Source organism: Staurois parvus, unplaced genomic scaffold (genome assembly GCF_062004578.1).
Source record: "Staurois parvus isolate SC_StPar_1 unplaced genomic scaffold, SC_StPar_1.0 ptg000308l, whole genome shotgun sequence".
NCBI lineage: Eukaryota > Metazoa > Chordata > Amphibia > Anura > Ranidae > Staurois > Staurois parvus.
The window spans coordinates 2359469-2378892 of record NW_028318104.1 but is presented as its reverse complement, the minus strand read 5'-3'; the positions used below and the strand labels follow the sequence as shown (position 1 = coordinate 2378892).

The 19424-nt window shown below is 43.7% G+C and overlaps 1 protein-coding gene across 1 annotated transcript in view; it reads left to right on the top strand.

The window, feature by feature from the left end:
• Nucleotides 1–2548: 2548 nt before the first annotated feature.
• LOC149457665 (vomeronasal type-2 receptor 116-like) overlaps nucleotides 2549–19424 on the top strand; it is a 42265-nt gene continuing 25389 nt past the window's right edge. The window contains exons 1-2 of the mRNA XM_089683411.1: nucleotides 2549–3292; nucleotides 17231–17449. Coding sequence (XP_089539537.1) covers nucleotides 2549–3292; nucleotides 17231–17449 — 963 coding nt within the window. The remainder of the gene's footprint in view (nucleotides 3293–17230; nucleotides 17450–19424) is intronic.

Here is a 19424-nt window from a genome sequence, read left to right as displayed (position 1 = left end):
CTGGAGAAGTTGGACTGCCTGTGCAACCTCTGTAGGGTCCAGGTATGGCCTGGCCTCATGCTACCAGTAGTGACACTGATCCTAGCCAAATGCAAAACTAGTGAGAAACAGTCATAAAAGATGAGTAGGGAAAACAATGTTAGTGGCCTCCACCTGTAAAACTATTCCTGTTTTGGGGGTCATCTCAAGTTGCCCATCTAGTGCACCTGTTGTTAATTTCATTAACACCAAAGAAACTGAAACTGATGAACAACTCCCTCTGCTACATAACTGACCAGATCAATATCCCAGGAGTTTAACTTGACTTGATACTAGACTCTGATTAAAAAGTTTTCCTTTAATTTTTTTTGAGCGGTGTATTTACTATTGTTAGGAAGGGGAGATATGATTACATGCTGTATATAGCCCCGCTGGCATCTGTGTGGTTTGGAGTGAGGTTTCATGGAGATAATGGGTTTGATTCTTGATGGATGGTGATTTTAATGTAGTTGAGGTGGGATGTCTGCTCTTTTAAAATGTATACATGATTATTGTGCTTTATACAGTATATGGACCCGGCTGGGCTCCTTTGAGGCATTTTACATGTTGGTTGGATACACTATTATCATCCTTGATGTAGTGCTGTCTGAATATGGGAGACTCATGGTTTTGAGAGTGGCGTTTGTGGTAAGATTTGAAAATCTTTCTAATGTAGGAAGGCTTGAGCTTTCATTGTAATTGACTGTCTCTCTTTTTTTTCTTTCGTTGCTCTAAAGTCAGTTTGAATTCTATTTCTTCTGGCAACCTACTTGTCATAACATTGTGCATCTTCCTCCTTTTCTGTAATATACGGTTGGAGGAAATATCGTTTTTTTATACCATACTATCTGAGGTTTCCTCCTGTACTTGTCAACAACCGATTATCATGTAGGTCTTCTTAACATCCAGGGGAAGTGTTGAAGCCAAAATTCCAGAGGGGCTTTCATCATTCTGAGTGGATGTCACTTGACGTCCTCCCGGAATGCTCTCATATGCTCCCATGCAGCTGTGCTGCAGCTGCAATCTGTCACCAACTGTGTCCATGACAGATTACTGTACTATCCAGCTGCCAGTACTATGTGATAGCTGTGACCAATCACAGCTGATCACATGGCATTTGTAAAGCATGAATGTCTTAATTAGGCAGGCTAGCTCACTTGCAGGTTGTAGTCAGGAGAGTCTTAGTTTAATCTTGAGAATTGAGTAAAACACCTGCAACCAGTGTCCCCAAAAAGAATAAACTCTGAATATAAAACAGTATGCAATCTTGCCTCTTCTGCCGGCTTAGTTGGGGCCCTGAATTGGTACGCAATACAATGTGCTGTGTCTTTAGGTAGTGCAATGAACAGCATTATTCTCTTTTGAGAGACAGGCTCATTGGCACAAATCACTTTAGGTAAGGTGAGGTGAGGTGGCTGACAACATTCACTTTAGAATGAGGAGCGGTGGGCTGAAGTTAATTTAAGATATGTAGCTATTGGAAAAAGTCACTCTAGAATATGAAGCAGTAGGCCAGTTTACCTTGAGGTGTGACATGGTTAGCAAAGTCACTTTAAGGGAGTGATTCTATGGGCTTGATGGACTCTATAAGATAAGCTTGATAATAACCGCAAAGGCAACCTCCGTAGATGGCCTGGACAGAAGTGGATGTAGTCACTTGAAACAGACTCTGCCTAGCAGGGAACAAGGGGTTAACTCAGTTCAGCAACCTGCAAGCAGAGTTTGGCAAAAAGTAGAATTTTGAAGATACACCGATCAGCCATAACTTTATGACCACTGAAAGGTTAAGGAAATAACATTATTTAATTACAGTGGCAACCTGCAAGCAGAGATCACGATGGCAGAATGAAGGATGGCAGTCTGAAACTTGAAGAACCTGAATGGTAGCAAGCTGATTATAAATGAATATGATGATATGTGTGCCAGGAACCCTCTCACCCAATTCTTGTGTGGTGATCAGTAGAGTCAATGGGGGGCAGGAAGTGGGGGACCCCCTTTGATTTAAGATGTGGCTATGATGGAAGCAACTCTCATGCTCCTGCACCTAACAGGTTTCCTAGAGGTGGCCTCTGTCACCTGATGCTCGTCTTGACAGTAATCTCTCCAGTTCCTCCAGCAGCTGTGCTTGCTCTGGTCCAGTCCGGTCCGGTCTGGAACAGCACAGGTCATCACAAACAATCACATGCACCCAAACCTTCCAAAATCTCTCTCCAACTCCCCACTGTCTTCCCAGGCTTTCTTTTATATGCCCCGGCCCCTTAGTGATCGCTCATGGATCCTGTAGTTTATCCTCAGCTTAACTATGTAGAAAAGTTTTGCTTTCAGCTTACACTTCCCAGAAGTCTCTGGTTACCGGGATTAAGACTATGGCAGATAAAGTGCTGAATGTTTCCATATTGAGAATAAGGAAAGTCCTGCATTCATAGAAACAATGTAAAGTGTTCAAATAATAATATCCCAATAAAATATTTCCCAACATATCATCTAGATCAATTATCAAGTCACTGACCGTCGCCTGAGTGATGGAAAAATGTATCCAACTTTATTCCGTATGACACCAGATGATGGGGCTCGTTTTACAGCTATCATTAAATTTATCCAGCATTTTGGGTGGAACTGGGTTGGAATAATATCATCAAGGATTGGCGACGGTGATGATGAGTCCCAAGAACTGAGTAAGATGATGAGACTACATGGGATCTGCACAGATTACATTATTCAACTCACTTCACATAGAGACACTTATATTCAGAAAAGGAGAACTGTTAGTGAATCATCAGCTGAGGTTGTCATAATATGTGGAACTTTTACAGTAAACTTTTTTTATTTAGTTTCTGGTATACGCTCTGTTCTAAACAATATCACATTTATTCTCCCACCATCATGGAATAAAGTAAGAATTATGATTAACTATGTCTTTACACCACTCAACTGCAGCTTCATATTTATATGGAAACCAAAAGGAGACTTAAGCATTAATATTTATGGTGACGGTGCCAACATCTCCGACTGTCTAACTGACCCAATACTGGAAGATTTTTGGATTTATGTGTTTCTCTGCCTTTCCCCAAACTCACACAAAAATGACATTTACCAATCAAGGTATCATATTTCCGCAAAACCTTGTACAAAGGTAATAGATTTGACAGTCATATTTTCTCGTTATTCAACTATGCCCTCCTGTGTGGTCATGGCTGTAAATGTTCTGTCCAATGCTCTACACAGAATATACATGAAGAAAAATACATCTGAACAAAATGTATTACAGCACAGAGTAAGTTGGAGAATACGTGTTTATCTTACTAGGATCCTATATTATAAAATACAAGTAATTATGTAATTTAAGTGAGATGGACAGCTATCTCCACCCTTCCTCTCACTGTCTGGGCAATTACTGTCTGGGCAATCATTGTCTGGACAATCACTGTCTGGGCAATCACTGTCTGGGCAATCACTGTCTGAACAATCACTGTCTGGGCAATCACCGTCTGGACAATCACTGTCTGGGCAATCACTGTATGGGCAATCACTGTCTGGACAATCACTGTCTGGGCAATCACTGGGTTTCTCGTCTGGGTTTCTCTGTACAGTTTTAAAAATTATAAAACAAATGGGCAGCATTTATAAGAGTGTGTGGGGGAGGGGGTATAAATGGATTTTTAAATCTTTTATTGATCTTTTAAATGAATTGCTTTATACACAGCATATTAGGAGTCACATTTAAGTAGTCCAGATTATATATATATATTTTATATGCATTATGTACATTTATATTCATTATATTTATTTGTGTAAGCAATAAAATCATTCATAAAGAGATTGGTCAAAAGGTTGTATACATAGACACATATTCCAAGCTGTGCATTGTGCAAATACGTTTCCAGTACTCTTGTATCACCAAATATTAAGAACTTTTTTTATGGTCTTCTCCACTTCTTCAGGACAGGGTCTATGGAACACCCTGGAACATACAGTATGTATCGTTACTTAGAATAATCTACTAATATTGATATAACAATTCTATATAGTAACAATCCTGTGCCCTGTCATAGTGTAAAAAGGGGTTTTGCATTACCCAAGGTTCTCATCCATGGAAGTTGAGGGGATCCAAGGCGCTTGTATAATACAGCAGAAACTTCCTCAAAGTTTGATAAAACCCGGTTTGGGCTCTGGAACCCTGAGACTTTCTGGATACTTGGGAGGGATGACATCTCCAATCCTGGGTCCAGTTTTTTCAGACAACCAGCATTCTGATTGTACAGGTGTGCACAGCCCTTTTAGAAAACTGACTATGGTTGATGGCTCCTCCCTCCCGAGGAGACCGCTGCAAGTTGAGCAGCACGAACATGAACACACAAAGGACATGTACCTATCTGCATGGAATTACACAACAGTTTATTAAAAAAAAGTGTCAAAATCAGCTGTGCATGAGTGTGGTGGACTAGAGACAGTATTCACATATTTGTATAGATACAGCACCAGGGAATATGAAAAAGCCTTTCTGCCTTCAAACGGCTGGGGTAGTCCAAATAGTGACTGCAAAGAGACAAACAGGGCACAAGCCTAGTGCATTATCCCAGGGATAGTTTAATGAAAACAAATGTGTGTGAACAGCATGTCAGGCCACTGCCTTGTGGTACAGTGGTGGGTCAGACCCCGAAGAAGCAAATGCCAAAGGGACGTCGTCCATGATCCAAAAACTGTCTTACACATTTCGAGGGTAAACCCTTTACTTCAGAGCCAAATCATTTGGCTCTGAGGATTTGGGTTACCCTTTAAACACATAAGCCGCTTTTTGGATCCTGGATGGTGTCCCTTGGTATTCGATTCTTCGGTATTTGTTCTGACTTACCGTTGTACCACGAGGCAGTGGCCTGACTTGCTGTTCACAGACATTGTTTGTTAGTCTGTTTTTATCCTTTTTCATTCATCTATCCTTGGGATAATGCACTAGGCTGGGGTGCTGTTTGTCTATTTGGAACAGAACGACACAGTTCCAGTTGTCACAGTAGCAGCGTGTGAACACCATTGTGTTCTGTATTGGGAGTCTGAGTTCTAGAGAGCCGTGTAGTCCGAGGTGAGCTCCCTTATAGCCAGGGGCTGTGTTTTTGCTTCTGATTTCTGTGTGGAAGCTGAACCCCTGTTTGGGAATCCTGATGTGTAGAACCTTTACTTTTAAATTACTTTAAATGAACGTGGGCAAATAAAGCCCTTCAATGGACTTCACTGACTGGACTGAAGATCATGAAATGTTCTACCAAATCTGAATTTTTTAAAATTTACATCATCACATTAAACAGAAAATGATGTCTCCAGTCTATGATAAAACAAAATCACTTGGATCTACTCCCACTCCTATACACCAGTGCCATCTTAATAGCATCATGGGCCCCTAGGCAAAGTAGTGCACTGGGGCTTCCACTAGCCTGCATCAGGTTTCCCTATCACAGTGCCCATATACTGTTCATCAGATGTCCCCATCACAATCTCCCCATACATCAGGTGTCCCAATCACAGTGTCCCCTTACATCAGGTTCCCCCATCACAATCTCTCCATACATCAGTTGTCCCCATCTTAGTGTCCCTTCACATCAGGTTTCCCCATCACAGTGCCCCCATACATCAGGTGTCCACCACCACTGTGTTCCCAAAAATCTGGGGTCCCTCTCCACAGTGGTCCCCTTACAGCAGGTACTCCCCATCATAGTATCCCCACACATTAGTTGTCCCCATACATCAAAGTTATGCCTCCCTGCCTTCACTGTTGTACTCACAACCATCTGCAATGAAGGCAACTCCTCCTCCATCTCCCACACTGAGACTGAGATGAGTTCTCAGTCTCAGTGCCCATTCTCTGCCACCCCCTGCAGGAGGGAGGAGAAAGCTGAATCCTCTCTCCAGCAGAAACCAGCTGTTGCTCCATCTTCAGTTACTCCTGAGAAAGAAGAGCTGCACGAGTGGTCAAATCACCAGTGCACACCCCCAACACAGCATCTGCCCACCCCACTTTGTCTGGGGCCTGATCATGGGTGCCCCATGCACCTGAGGTTCCTGGGCAGTGCCCAGGTGTGCCCCTTCATTAATACAGCCCTGTCCTACACCTCTTTCTATGGTTACACCTTCACACACTTATCCTTGATTATGAATTTGCACATTTTTGATCTTGCTTAATTAGTGGCCCATGGTGCACCTGGAAATGGGTGGCCTAGTCTGATGAACTCCATTTTTTTTCATCATGAAGATGGCTGGGTGTGTGTGGGAAATATGGCACCAGGATACAGTATGGGAAGAAAGCAAGCCAGTGGAATCAGAGTGATGCAGAGGGAAACCTTGGGTCCTGCCATTCATGTGAATGTTACTTGACATGTACCACCTACCTAAACATTGTTGTTAACTAAGTACACCCCTTCATGGAATTGACAATCCCTGAAGGCAGTGTCCTCTTTCAGCATGATAATTTGCCCTGCCATACTGCAAACATTCTTCAAAAATGGTTTGAGGAATACAAGTTTGAGGTGTTAACTTGACCTCCAAATTCTCCAGATCTCAATTTATCAAGCATCTGTGGGAGGTGTTGGAAAAACATTTCTGATCCATGGAGGCCCCATCCCACAACTTACAGGACAAGCTACTGACAACTTGGTGCCAGATACCACAGCATACCTTCAGAGGTCTAGTAGTGTCCTTGCTTTGATGGGTCAAGGCCATGTTGAAAGCAAAACGGGGACCTACTCAGTATTAGGTGGGTGGTCATAAAGGTATGACTGAGAAGTGTATGTACCCTTATTAGGGTGCTGCATCAGAGTGGACCAAGTTTTCTTCTGCAGATACTACAGACTATTGACATTGACTCTAGTTGCAAAATACAACAGGGATATTATGCTGTTACACAGTTAATATTTATGTTAATGTACATGAGAATTCATATAGTTTATTTTTTGTACCATTTCCTATGGACATTTCTATAGTTAGTAATGCTGCCATCCAGTGGTCTTATTTGGTATGCATTTGTTGTCCATGTTGCCTCCCTGAGATCTATGACACAGTTCCTTTGTATATGAAGCTCCTCCCTTCTTCTTGAGTTCAGCACTTCCTGTGTCATGGATGCAGCTAACAGACCACATGTAACAGGAACACATGTATTCTGCATAGTACGCTACAGAAAGTATCATCTTTTGACCGCATAATACTGGAAACCATTCATTCTGCTGTATCCTGTTGTCACATGTACAGAATAAAGCAACTTCTGGAAGAACACAGTATTGGTGAGTTCAAGCTATCTGACAAGGATTGTCCACAGTGATTATATCTGCTTATACAGGCTAGGCATAGAGGTCTCACAAGGGATAAATCGCTATCACAACAATCTGAGTCAGAATAGTCAGAAGATGCATAGAATCCCTCCAGCCTGCTGTGTATATGTGTGTGCCTAATCTGCAATCAAGCTCAGTGCCATCCGCCATCTTGCAAAGCACAGGGTCGCACAAGCTTACTGCACTTCATGTGAATGTTGAAAACTGTTTCTCTGCATTGAACTGTGTTACCCCACCTGTCTAAGCTGCTGTTCGTCTTCTTAAAGAGACAGTACCAATTTTTGCAGAACAGTAAATGTCTAGAATGTCTAGACAAGGCTCTGAACACTCCTTTATGGCCGAACCAACACAGATACATCATTCCTCTGAACCAGCAGACGTACAGGGAGCAGATTCTGCAGACATTCCCGAACAGAGCGTAAAACCCAAACGTACAATAAAACCGACACAGAAACTCAGGGAAAACTATGAAGCCACTAGAGATGAGTTCTCCAGTAATCTGTCAGACCTCTGGGGCCGAACTTCACAATGCATGTCAGTTTTGTCACACTTTAATGATCAACCAGCTGAATTAAGAGACTCTATAAATCGCCTATCTGCTGCGTATGAACGCTACCAGCGGCTGTCTGTAAAATACTCAGCTTTCTTGCAGGACTCTAATATAGAGGATTCTTCAGCAGAACTGACCAGGACTGATGCAGTAAACCAACAAAGGGATCTTGCAGTGCAAAATGCTAAGTTTAAAGCAGAACTCCGCATTACTCAACTGCAGGAGACCAGATCTCACAGATCCACCTCAACCAAGCGCACTGCACTTTCTTCTAGATCCTCTCGCTCCAGAAGTTCGACGTTAAGCGATAAGCTAATAGAGGCCCGCGCTGATGCTGAATCAAAAAAGGTGCAAAGCTATTTTACCAGAAAGGAAGCAGAGGTAGAAGCACACAAGATAGCTCAACAAGCACAGATGATAGCTCAACAAGCAGAGATGGAAGCTAAAAGCAAAGCTCAGCAAGCAGAGATGGAAGCTAAAAGCAAAGCTCAGCAAGCAGAGATGGAAGCTAAAAGAAAAGCTCTCCAAGCCCAAATGGCTTCTCAGCAAGCAGAGGCAGATTCCCAAATAAAGATTCTGCAGATGGAAGGGGAGGAAGCAGCTTCCCTAGCAAGGCTGAAAGTCTTTGAACAAGCAATGGGACAAAGTACTAATTCAGACTGCCTTATCCCAGCAGAACTGGAAGATCCAGTTGAACGCACCAGTGAATACGTATTAAAGCATAACATGTGTGAAGATACAGAGTCATCTCCTGTACCTCCTATTAACAACACTGTTCTGACTCTCAACACAGAGACCTCTCAGCTCCATATGCCTAAGCCTCTTCAAATGTACAACACAAGTACATCTATGAAGCAAACCACATCAACTCCTGCCAACAACAAGGTGACTTCCAGTGACAAGTCGCAGCTCAAGCCACAGCCAGCACAAGCCTTAGAGACTACACCACAGTTAAACGCTCATGCAACATCATTTTACCCTGGTAAATCTCACCCTACATCACCAGAGAACTTTCACACCCAAGGGGTTCCACAAGTTACTTTGGCACCAAAGAGTGAGAGATCAGACTTGAATGACTTTGCCAGATATATGATTCGCCGTGAGCTCATTAACACCAGCCTCTCAAGGTTTGACGACTGTCCAGAGAGCTACAGGGCCTGCAGATCAACCTTCAAGGCTGCTATTGCTGATCTCAACCTTACTACTAAGGAAGAACTTGATTTGCTCATAAAGTGGCTGGGACCAGAATCTGCAGATCGTGTTAAAAGACTGAGAACAGTACATGTTGACCACCCAGACGCAGGTCTTGTTGCTGCATGGGCAAGACTTGAGCAAGCCTATGGTAGCTCTGAAGCCATAGAGAGCGCTCTATTCAAGAGACTGCAAAACTTCCCAAAAATAGGAAACAAAGACTATCGCAGGCTCCAAGATCTAAGTGACCTCCTCATGGAGCTAGAGTTGGCAAAGACAGACCCACGTCTATCTGGACTAAGCTTCCTGGACACCGCTCATGGTGTCAACCCAGTGGTGTCTAAACTGCCATACGGCCTGCAAGAGAAATGGGCACAACAGGGCTCAAGGTACAAAAGAGACTATAACGTATCCTTTCCTCCATTCTCATACTTCTGCAGGTTCATTAGTGATCAAGCCTGGACGAGAAACGATCCCAGCTTCAGCTTCAGTGAACCAAACTTGCCTGCTTCATCCTCATCATCATCAAGGTATGATAACACAGCAGCTAAACGTAGAGACTATACTAGAGCAATATCTGTTAAAAGGACAGACATCTCACCCTCCACAACCTCGCCTACTGACCAAGGCATTGTGGATGCCAGAGATAAAGACCCTAATCCTCAGTGTCCTATTCACAAGAATCCTCACCCTCTTAAGAAATGTCGTGGGCTGAGGGCAAAGACTTTACAAGAGCGCAGGGAGATTCTCCAGAAACTTGGAATATGCTACAAGTGCTGTGCTTCTTATAACCACTTTGCTAAAGACTGTAAAGTTGTCATCAAATGCACAGAATGCGGTAGCGACAGACATGTTACAGCCATGCATCCTACTCCACTTCCAGACAACCCACAGCAGCTACCTACCTCAACCCCTGTCTCAAATTATGGCGGGGAGCAACAAAGTCATGCTCTAGCCAAAAGTAATGTTTCCTCTTCATGCACAGAAGTCTGTGGAGAGGGACTGGATCACAAGTGCTGTGCCAAGATATGCCTAGTCAAGATATACCCCAAGGATCATCCTGAGGAAGCTGCTAGGATGTATGCCATAATAGATGAACAGAGCAACAGATCCCTGGTTAAGCCTAAATTCTTTGAGATCTTTGGCTTAGAAGGTCACGCCACACCGTATACTCTCAGAACCTGTTCTGGTCGTGTAGAGACCTTTGGCAGAAGGGTCGATGGATTCATGGTCTCTCATATCAAGGATGGAGAAGGCATACCCCTCCCAACATTAGTTGAGTGTGATCAGATACCAGACGAAAGAGGAGAGATTCCTACTCCAGAAGCTGCATATAATCATCCTCACTTAAGGCACCTTGCTGATGAGATTCCGGCGATGGACAAGAGTGCTGAAATCTTGGTCCTGCTAGGAAGAGACATTCTCAGAGTACATAAAGTACACGACCAATGCGATGGACCTGATAATGCCCCTTATGCACAAAGACTTGACCTAGGCTGGGTAATAGTGGGCGATGTATGCCTGGACAGAACATCAACTCAGATCCACTCCTTCAAAACTTACATGTTGGGAAATGGACGTGCATCCCACTTCAAACAGTGCCCTCACCATTATGAAGTAAAGGAGAAGCCTCTTGACATCATCCAAGTACCTGATGTTACTCCTGTTCTTTGTGATGACAACCTAGGTACCACAGTGTTTTGTACTACAAGTGATGACAACAAAATAGCCTTGTCGGTCGAAGATAGAGAGTTCATCAAAATAATGGACGAAGAATTCTTCCAGGATGAGTCTAACAGCTGGATCGCACCATTACCTCTTCGTGCTGCAAGGGCCACACTCCCAACCAATCGTGAACAGGCTCTATCCAGATTCAACTCACTTCAGCGAACACTAAAGAACAGGCCTGAAATGAAGGAACATTTCATCGCTTTTATGAAAAGGATCTTTGATAATGATCACGCCGAACCAGCGCCACCACTTCAAAGACATGATGAGTGCTGGTACCTGCCTTTCTTTGGAGTGTATCATCCACGTAAGCCAAAACAAATCAGGGTAGTATTTGACTCCAGTGCCAAGCATCAAGGCGTATCCCTGAACGATGTGTTCTTCTCACTGGCCCGAATCTAACCAACAACCTTGTAGGTATACTTATGAGATTTAGAAGAGAACCAGTTGCCATAACTGCTGATATTGAGCAAATGTTTCATTGCTTCATTGTACGTGAAGACCATAGGAACCTCCTAAGGTTTCTGTGGCACCGTAACAACAACATGGACAATGAGATAATTGAATACCGCATGAAGGTACATGTTTTTGGAAATAGTCCCTCACCCGCTGTTGCAACATATGGTTTACGAAGGACTGCCCTTGATGGAGAAAAGGAGTATGGTGCGGATGCTCGACACTTCGTTGAGAGAGACTTTTATGTTGACGACGGACTTAAGTCTTTACCTACAGACGAAGAAGCCATAGACCTGCTCCAAAGGACACAAGGTACGCTTTCCTAGGCTAACCTCAGACTACACAAGATTGCCTCGAATAGTGTCGCTGTTATGAAAGCCTTTCAACCTGGCGATCATGCCACTGGGTTTAAAGATTTAAATCTTGGGATGGACATGCCACCTGTACAGAGAAGTCTGGGCCTACGGTGGGACTTATTAAAAGATACCTTCGGCTTTCAAGTCGGCTCTGCAGACAAACCATTTACCAAGCGTGGTGTTCTCTCAGTGGTGAACAGCTTATACGATCCATTGGGATTTGTGGCTCCCATCACCATACAAGGTAAAGCCTTACTTAGACAGTTCTCAGAGTCTATTAAAGATTGGGATGCTCCGCTGCCTACAGACAAGCTTCCAAAGTGGGAGTCCTGGAAACAATCTCTACATGCCTTAGATGGAATCAGTATACCACGCTGTTACACCTCAGCTTCCCGTGCTACAAGTCAGGGAAAAGAGCTTCACATCTTCTCAGAAGCATCTGCCATAATCAATTCAAGACCACTTGTTCCAGTTTCTACAGATCCAGAGACCCCAACTATCCTTACCCCAGCTACTCTACTTACCCAGAAGCTTGGGTCCGTTCCTGTTCCACCTGGAAACTTTAAAGCAGGAAATCTGTGCTATGACCAGTGGAAGCGAGTACAACACCTCTCCAACTGCTTCTGGAATCGTTGGAGAATGGAGTATATTTCTACTCTGCAAGGACGCAGAAAATGGCAACGCCTGAACCCTAACATTAAAGTTGGAGATCTCGTTCTGCTGAAGGACCAGCAAGCTGAAAGAATCAAGTGGCCTATGGGACTCATTGTAAAGAGCATTCCTAGTGATGACGGCAAGGTACGCAAGGTGGAGGTGAAAGTTGCAAGACAAGGGACTGTAAAGACTTTCAGCAGACCTATCACGGAACTTGTTCTGCTCTTGCCCTTTGGAGAATGAACTTGCTTGCGTATGCTGCTGGATCCAACCTGTGACTTCAAGAAGGAAGTGTCTTGAACTTTAATCGATATAACTTGAAGCCTTACGTTATAATTGTTGCACTATATGCATGTTCTCTTTTTTATGTCGTCAGGTCTTCAAGATATCAAGCAAATTGCACTGTTGTTTATTTGCAATTGTATAACTACCGTTATGGTTTAAATAGTGACATTTACAATGCCAGACGGGGAGTATGCTGTTACACAGTTAATATTTATGTTAATGTACATGAGAATTCATATAGTTTATTCTTTGTACCATTTTCTATGGACATTTCTATAGTTAGTAATGCTGCCATCCAGTGGTCTTATTTGGTAATGCATTTGTTTTTCATGTTGCCTCCCTGAGATCTATGACACAGTTCCTTTGTATATGAAGCTCCTCCCTTCTTCTTGAGTTCAGCACTTCCTGTGTCATGGAGGCAGCTAACAGACCACATGTAACAGGGACACATGTATTCTGCATAGTACGCTACAGAAAGTATCATCTTTTGACCGCATAATACTGGAAACCATTCATTCTGCTGTATCCTGTTTCACATGTACAGAATAAAGCAACTTCTGGATGAACACAGTATTGGTGAGTTCAGCTATCTGATAAGGATTGTCCACAGTGATTATATCTGCTTATACAGGCTAGGCAGAGAGGTCTCACAAGGGATAAATCGCTATCACAACAATCTGAGTCAGAATAGAAATAAAAAGAAATCCAATGGGTTTCCAACTCAGACTAACCCGAGTGTAGAGCTACTTATTAGATGAATGGTGGAGGAGATCAAGAATATGGATCTTAGATCTTAGAATCTATACAAAACCTTACCTTACTTACCTAAATTCCCAACAAAACCTTCAGACAAAGGAGGTAACATTGTGGCAATAATTATTTAGCCATACATAATGTTGGGTTTGAAAATTATTAACCCTTTCTTTGCCCTGACATGGGGGGGGGGAGTTTGCACGAACTCCCAGCAGCTGCAGGGGTTCCCAACAGAAGATGGAAGGCCAGGCAACCACGCAATCACTTTCAAACACCCCCAGTAACAGCCGCCTTTCTACACACCCACTTGCCCTCCCCCCCACCATATATACTGTGACTCCATGTGCCCATTGGTGTGCCCAGGACCAGCATGGTAGGTGTCGATTGGTAGGGTCCCCCACTCCCTACCCATTCTTCTTGATGACTGGGAAGCAATGTGTAAAACGACACTTCCAGATCCCCCTTTAAATTTTCTCAGCCAGTATGCTGGGCCAGAAACTGATGGAATGTCATCTGCATTCTATGGCAGACAGATGAGACATCAGAGGTCTTTTAGAACCTGTCACTAAAAAAATCATCATATAGGGGACTTTTTGACTCCTATGTGAAGAAAAAAAGTTATGTAAAAGAAAATATAAAAATAATATTGTAAATAATTAAAGTTACACCAAAGAACGTAAAATAACCCTTTCAAAATTCTGAGTCCCCCAACCCCCGCACATATGCATGTATGAACGTCATTGCATGCATTAGGAAATTCTATGAAGGAAAACATTGATTGTGCTACACATTTTACATATCACCGTACATGCTGGAGGGAGACCAAAAATTCTGGCACTAGAGCTCCTAGAGAACTCTGATCAGATGACTTATAAAGCTTTGCCCATCCACTTGCCCTCCAGAAGATTTGCCCCCCTTCATGACCCGGCCATTTTTTGCTTTATGGCGCTGCGTTACTTTAATTGACAATTGTGCGGTCATGCAACACTGTACATTCCCCCCTTTTTCTCCACAAATAGAGTTTTCTTTTGGTGGTATTTGATCACCAATGGGGTTGTTTTTTGTGTTATAAACAAAAAGATTGACAATTATGCAAAAAAATTTTGTTTTTTAATTGTTGGTCTTTTTTTGTTTATAGCTCAAAAAAATAAAAAATAAAAACATGTAGGGGATCAAATACCGCCGAAAGAAAGCTCTATTTGTGGGAAAAAATAGACACAAATTTCCTGTTTGTACAATATTACATGACCGCGCAATTGTCAGTTAACCGCTTGCCGCCCTGCCACTGTGTATATACGTGTGCAGGGCGGCAGTGGAGCGCAAAACCACGTTTAAAAACGGGTTCCGCGCTCCCAACACTTTCGCCGGCAGGGGGCGCGCGCGCGCTTTCCCTTGACCCGCGGGTGACACTATTTGATCCAGGAGGGATCAATCATTAGATTTCAGCCAGTGATTTCTGGCTGAAATCACATGATCGGTCCCTGTCCTATCCTGTCCTGTGTTGACATACACACAGGGCAGGATATGATGTCATTCTTCTCTGCCTGGACACATTCCGTTCCAGACAGAGAAGAAGACATCCAAAAAGTGAGTACACAAGCACTACACTACAGTTAGAACACTCTAGGTCACATTTAACCCCCTGATCACCCCCCCCCTCCAGTTAACCCTTCACTGCCCTGTCACCAGTGTCACTGATCAGTGAAGCGATTTTTACTGATCAGTGTCGCTGGCGACTTCCGATAGAGTTAACGCCCCTCCCAGATAGCGCCAGATTGCCCGCCAGTACACCAGTAATCCCGTTTAACCCCTTGATTGCCCCTCCCCCTCCAGTTAAACCCTTCACTGCCCTGTCACCCAGTGTCACTGATCAGTGAACCAATTTTTACTGATCACTGTCGCTGGCGACTTCCGATAGAGTTAGCGCCCCTCCCAGATAGGGCCAGTTTGCCCGCCAGTACACCAGTAATCCCGTTTAACCCCTTGATCACCCCCCCCCAGTTAACCCCTTCACTGCCCTGTCACCAGTGTCACTGATCAGTGAACCAATTTTTACTGATCACTGTATCAGTGTCGCTGGCGACTTCCGATAGAGTTAGAGCCCCTCCCAGATAGCGCCAGTTTGCCCGCCAGTACACCAGTAATCCCGTTTCCCCTTGATCGCCCCTCCAGTTAACCCCTTCACTGCCCTGTCACCAGTGTCACTGATCAGTGAACCAATTTTTACTGATCACTGCATCAGTGTCGCTGGCGACTTCCGATAGTGTTAGCGCCCCTCCCAGATAGCGCCAGATTGCCCGCTAGTACACCAGTAATCCCATTTAACCCCTTAATCTCTCCCCCCCAGTTAACCCCTTCACTGCCCTGTCACCAGTGTCACTGATCAGTGAACTGATTTTTACTGATCACTGTATCAGTGTCGCTGGCGACTTCCGATAGTGTTAGCGCCCCTCCCAGATAGCGCCAGATTGCCCGCCAGTACACCAGTAATCCCGTTTAACCCCTTGATCACCCCCCCTCCAGTTAACCCCTTCACTGCCCTGTCACCAGTGTCACTGATCAGTGAACCAATTTTTACTGATCACTGTATCAGTGTCGCTGGCGACTTCCGATAGTGTTAGCGCCCCTCCCAGATAGCGCCAGTTTGCCCGCTAGTGCACCAAAAATCCCATTTAACCCCTTGATCGCCCCCCTCCCCCCCCAGTTAACCCCTTCACTGCCCTGTCACCAGTGTCATTGATTACAGTGAACAGATTTTTACTGATCACTGTATTAGTGTCACTGGTGACTTCCGATAGTGTTAGCGCCCCTCCTAGATAGCGCCAGTTTGCCCGCTAATGCACGGGATTTTTTTTACCAAAAACATGGAGCAGAATACATTTTGGCTTAAATTTATGACTAACTTTGAGTTTACAATATATTTTTTATAGCTGAAAGTAGAAAATATTGTTTTTTTTCAAAATTTTTGTGGTTTTTTTGTTTATAGCGCAAAAAATAAAAAGCGCACAGGTGATCAAATACCACCAAAAGAAAGCTCTATTTGTGTGAAAAAAAGGACGTAAATTTTGTTTGGGTACAGCATTGCATGACCGCGCAATTATCATTTGAATTAGTGCAGCGCCAAACAGCAAAAAAAGGCCTGGTCATTAAGGGGGGTAAATCCTCTGGGGCTCAAGTGGTTAAAGTAACGCAGCGCCTTATCGCAAAAAATAGCCTGGTTAGGAAGGGGGGGGGGGGTAAATCCTCTGGAGGGCAAGTGGTTAAGGTTTGACATGCTGGTTATCTATTTGACCTTTTATATTTTATCAAAAATTGGGAAATACATTGTGTCTGTGTGCCCTAAAATTATCTCTAGTGTAGTTTGCACTGAAATTTTGTTTTTCCTAAGCCGGTGCACTAATATTATGTGACATAACAAATTGGAGCTGCCACCATTTTATTCATTCCTACTTTTAGAAAATATATAATCTTTGGGAGTTTTATATATTCGTTAGGATTAAAGGATTTTTTAAAAATTGCAAAAAATACACAAAATGGTTCTGGAAGCGAAACAGTTCATAATAATCAATACCAATCACTCCATATGAAGCTTTTCTCTCTTGGAGAAAAATATAAATAGAATAGACAGAAAAATTTACATTTTTTAATCCTCCTAAATATATACATACAGCGTTGTGCAATCTGAATATAAAATGAATGATTGATGATTCTCTGGATTATTAGGACAGGGGATTCTATTCATATCAGAGGAGACATTGCAGGAGAACCAATAGTGAAGAATAAGTGATTCTCCTGGTTCATTCATATATAGAAAGACCGCCGAGTCACTTGGATGGAGCTCTCTCACTGTTTGTGTTTTGTGAAGAAATTCCAGAACTCTTCTATCTGTATATAGTAATCTGTGAATTTTTGTCTTCCATGAAAAGCTGCACAAATATGTGAGAAAAGTTCACTTCATGGACCTAGCAGAAGGCGAGATCTACTTTAGCGAGAGAAGAGAAATTCCAACCGATCTTCTGTTACACCACTGGACTGTGGATGGTAGTAACGTTAATTTATCTACAGTTTCCATTATTGAAGGCCCAGATTATGTGCCTGAAAGGTTTCCAAATATGAGTATGTCCTACTTGTGGAAAAATGGCAAAGTAAGAAATGACTTGATTGTTTCTGTTTATATATGTAGCTCTACCTCCTCAGGGGCTTCTTGATAACGCTTGTCCCCAATGGTTGCCCTGACCTTGCAAGTCTCCCAACACCTCTTTGACCAAGCCCCGGTGTGTGGGGCGAAACATGTTAGAGGGCCTGGATGGAGCTGCACTTGCTTATGCCACACTCATCCACATATTCATGGCCTGGGTCAATGAGTGGTGTGTCTTCCATCCTCTGATGATGCTCCTACACCCGTGAATGATGTATAGGCCTCTGCTCCCTTCACTGATACCAGAAGGGAGATCCTTGTCTCAGCCTAGAATGGCACTGCAAGTTATACCTATACCTCCTGACATCTGACACTCGGGGTTCAGACATATCTCAACAGTATAGAACCGTATTTTTCAACAATTTTCCAATCAGGGCATCCTTGAAAAGTAATTTTAGTCTTGAGGCCTCCCAGGCTAAGGCTTGGTTCACATTACTGCTGTCAGTAATACGTGCAAAATTGTGCATGTTCCTAACACGCAGACACACACACTGCTCTTTAGCAGATACGCAGGGGTGCCATTAATTTTTAATGGTACCCCCACATATTGGTAAATGCCATGTGATTTTGGTGCAGTCACAGAATAACAGAACATTTGGGCTTTTTTTTTTTAAGAATATTTATTGGGTTTTAACAAGGTAAAACAAATCAAAGTGGTGAGACAGTTATGACACAATTGCCACATCATATCATATCCAGTCAGAGAGGTAATGGTGCGGAAAATAATATATACTTAGCATAATGAGAACAGTTGCTATAAGGCATTCATATAACACCGAGTTATAAAGTTTGCATAGGTAAGTAATTATTATTATTATTATACAGTATTTATGAAGCGCCAATAGTTCGCTCAGCGCTGTACATTACAAAGGGGGACAGAACATGAGACAGAACAATACCAATACAATGCAAAACATGAGGGGATTGAGGGCCCTGCTCCTTGGAGCTTACAATCTAGGAGGGAGGGGATGGTGGTACAGGAGGAGATAGCTGTGGGGGATGGAGTGGTAGGAAGAGTGGAGGAGGTCGGTCAAGTTAGCAGGGGGTGGGGTAGGCTTCCCTGAAGAGATGGGTTTTCAGGGTGCGCCTAAAGGAGAGGAGAGTAGGTGATAATCTGATGGGTTGGGGCAGGGAGTTCCAGAGGATGGGTGACACCCTGGAGAAGTCCTGGAGGCGGGCATGGGAGGAGGAGACCAGGGAACTAAAGAGAAGGAGGTCTTGTGAGGAGCGGAGTGTGCGTGCTGGGTGGTACTTGGATATTAGGTCAGTGATGTAGTTCGGGGCAGTATGGTGGACAGCTTTGTACGTCAATGTTAGGATTTTGAATTTGATCCGTTGCACAATCGGAAGCCAGTGGAGGGATTGGCAGAAGGGGGTGGCGGAGATGGAGCGGTTGGAAAGGTGAATGAGTCTGGCTGCCGTATTCAGGATGGACTGAAGCGGGGATAGCCAGTGGCGAGGCAGGCCAGTGAGGAGGGAGTTGCAGTAGTCGAGTCGTGATATGATGAGGGAGTGGATTAGCTGTTTAGTGGTTTCTGGAGTTAGGAACGTGCGAATGTTGCGGAGGTGGAGTCTGCACGAGTTTGTTAAAGATTGGACTTGGGGCTGGAAGGATAGGTTGGAGTCCAGAATGACACCAAGTACTCTGGCCTGCGGGGCGGGTTTGATGGTGGCGTTGTTGAATGTGACGGAGAAGTCAATGGGGGGTGGTATCCGGGCTGGGGGGAAGACAAGAAACTCAGTTTTGGAGAAGTAATGAAGAGAGTAGTATATAAAAGCGGTGGGCATATAGCTTATGTGTAGAGAAAGGGGAAATGATAGCCAGTGGAGAGTGTGCATTCGGGGAGTAAGATGATGTGGTTTGCCAGTAGTTGCTGTTAGATGTTTTAGATGTCACAGATGTCATTTGCTATCCACCAATA